This window comes from Penaeus monodon, chromosome 6 (assembly GCF_015228065.2).
Source record: "Penaeus monodon isolate SGIC_2016 chromosome 6, NSTDA_Pmon_1, whole genome shotgun sequence".
Taxonomy (NCBI): domain Eukaryota; kingdom Metazoa; phylum Arthropoda; class Malacostraca; order Decapoda; family Penaeidae; genus Penaeus; species Penaeus monodon.
This window is the reverse complement of record NC_051391.1, coordinates 30,878,834-30,881,333: the sequence shown is the minus strand read 5'-3', so window position 1 is coordinate 30,881,333 and position 2,500 is coordinate 30,878,834. Positions and strand designations below refer to the sequence as shown.

Sequence of the window (2,500 nt, the reverse complement as noted above, 5' to 3'; positions counted from 1 at the left end):
AACCGCCACAGAAGTAATACAGTTCGAATTGTAATGAAAAATTTGTAGCATTCCCTACTTGTTTTACAAAAAAAGAAGAAACAAAAAGAAAAGAAAACATAAAATATATAGGAGAGTCTCATTCATAAACTTTTCATTTTCTTATGCATTTTCAAGCTAGGTTCGGTGCATAAAGTTCAGCTTAGAACGGTATATCTGTCATTTGGAGAGTATGTACGATAGAATTATTATATTATGATTTAGGAATCGTGTCTAATAAGAGCTGAGAAAAACTATTAGCCAAAAAAACGAAAAAAAAAAAAAAACGAAACGAACTATGACTATTGGTACATCAATCAAAATGGTAAACAGACGAAGTAATTTGAACTACAGCTAGAGAAAAGAGGCTGTTCTGCTTCTACCTTTCTTATTTTTCATATTTCTTCTAGGACTCTGAGCGAAGTAAACCGTAACTTATTTTTGTAACTGTCTTTGCAATATGTTTCTATATATAATGTATATAATTACCTTCTGTTAAACATACATACGTTAAGAGATTAAGTATGTATTTATATAAGTATGATTTGCTACAGTTAATAACTTTTACTGTAAGTATTAGGCCGTGAACTAAGATGAAGTGTAATGTCCTGAAATATGGTACTGTATTGATGTCTGGTAGATTTAGATTGAACCCTCGATCATGACACCAGATTAATTTTGTGTAGGTAATGGCAGTTCATGTTCTTCCTTGTAATAGATTGTTGGATTCACCTCAACAAACATATGTTAATGTGTTGTTATACTTGATAGATTTTCCTTGCCTTCGGAATCTGTTTATCAATACTCACCTTTAAATGGTATCCTTTATCTACATAAAAGACGAAATACTAAAAAGACACTCATTTTGTTACCCATGTCTCAGCACCCTTCTCCTGTACTTTTTCCATCATATCCCTTATCCTTTTCATGTATGTCACTCAATCACTCTGTAACCCATTCCTATCCCAGTACCTCCATCTGTATCTGTATCCTTTTCCTGTATCTCTGCTTCTGTACCTTTGTAACTGTGTTTCCTTTAGGAAATCATATAATTTCATACTTCTATAAATCTTAGGAAAATGAATGATGGATGTAAACCAGGTCTTCGGCAATGAAGGCTGAGAAAACAACCATCTTTCTGGTCGTTTTTCTTCAGTCGTTCATCCCGTTTTCTTCATCACTCTTTCGTTCTCTGGGCATGAGAGAAGAGGAGGGTGAAGATGCGCAGAAGGAAGAGCCGATTATATAAAAAGTGTATGTCGGTCGTTGATAAACAATTTGAATGTCCGTACTCTGTGTTTTTTTTGTCCCCATTGGAAATGAGGTTTTAAGACTAATGGGAATGAGATGTGATTTTAGTCTCCGAATTCAATAAGTATGAAAAAAAAAATATTACTTAATCACAACAAATTATATAAGAGAAAATATTGACCCCTAATACATGTAAGAAAATGTGAATGATCAAAAGCCCATTTTTAGTCTTCACATATACGTATATTACGAAATGGATCAGCAATATGTATAAAATAGACATATCAGTTATAATTTCCAAAAAAGGCATAATGAATAAAAGGATTCCTCCAGTTCTGAAAATTACATCACTGTGTATTACGCAGAACAACACAATTGAGTTTCAGTATTCCAGGCCGGGTTGGAACGGTGAAGCAAGAGTTTTAGCTGCAGTGACATACTTCTTGATTGCTGAAGCGGCTGCAGAGGTCGTGTCTACAAAAAAAAAAAAAAAATAAGTAGAATAAATATCTGTTATTCTTTTTTATACTCTACTTATTTCATTTACGTCAAAACAAATATATTTAAGAGGTATGTATACTTATTTTTCCTTGGCTACACTTACTTGTGGGTGAAGTGAGTAGAGGCAAGACCTTCTTGCCCAAGGACGAAATAACAGTCTTAACTTTGGCTACAGTCTTGGCAGGGGACGGCAACAGCGAGGTTACTCCTGAAAGTCACGATTAAAGAAAATGAAGTCAGGTAGCCTGGGTGTGTGATCGAAGTGTTTCATATTTTAATTTAGCATGAATGTCTGTCATTTCCATGCGGCAAAAGATATGTAAGACTGTTATTTGAACTAACCTTAGGAGAATTTATTAAACGTGAACCTAATCCTGAAATTTTACAGTATTTTCTTTAAAAATATCTAAGATCTACAAGAACAAACCAAAACTTGTAACTTACCTGGGACCGAGAAACTGCCATAGCCACTTGCCGGGTTCGAGCTACCCAAACCACCCAGAGGCCAGTAACCACTGCCATAACTACTCGGAGGCACGTAACCACTGCCATAGCTACTCGGAGGCACGTAACCACTGCCATAACCACTCGGGGACGCATAGCTACCATACCCACCAAATGGAGGCATGGTAGACGCGACAACGAACAACGAAGCGAGACATAGCAACGCGGTGGTTCTCATTTTAACGCTGTTGAAGTTGCAAAATTATTAAATGTAAGTGTTGCTTTT

At 35.6% G+C, this 2,500-nt stretch overlaps 1 protein-coding gene across 1 annotated transcript in view; it reads right to left on the bottom strand.

The window, feature by feature from the left end:
* Positions 1–1,541: 1,541 nt before the first annotated feature.
* Positions 1,542–2,500, bottom strand: part of LOC119573774 — a 5,356-nt gene continuing 4,397 nt past the window's right edge. Inside the window, exons 2-4 of the mRNA XM_037920878.1 lie at positions 2,215–2,459; positions 1,874–1,978; positions 1,542–1,743 (exon numbers count right to left, since the gene is read on the bottom strand). Of these exons, the coding sequence (XP_037776806.1) occupies positions 1,652–1,743; positions 1,874–1,978; positions 2,215–2,452 (435 nt within the window). The 5' untranslated portion in view covers positions 2,453–2,459 and the 3' untranslated portion in view covers positions 1,542–1,651. The remainder of the gene's footprint in view (positions 1,744–1,873; positions 1,979–2,214; positions 2,460–2,500) is intronic.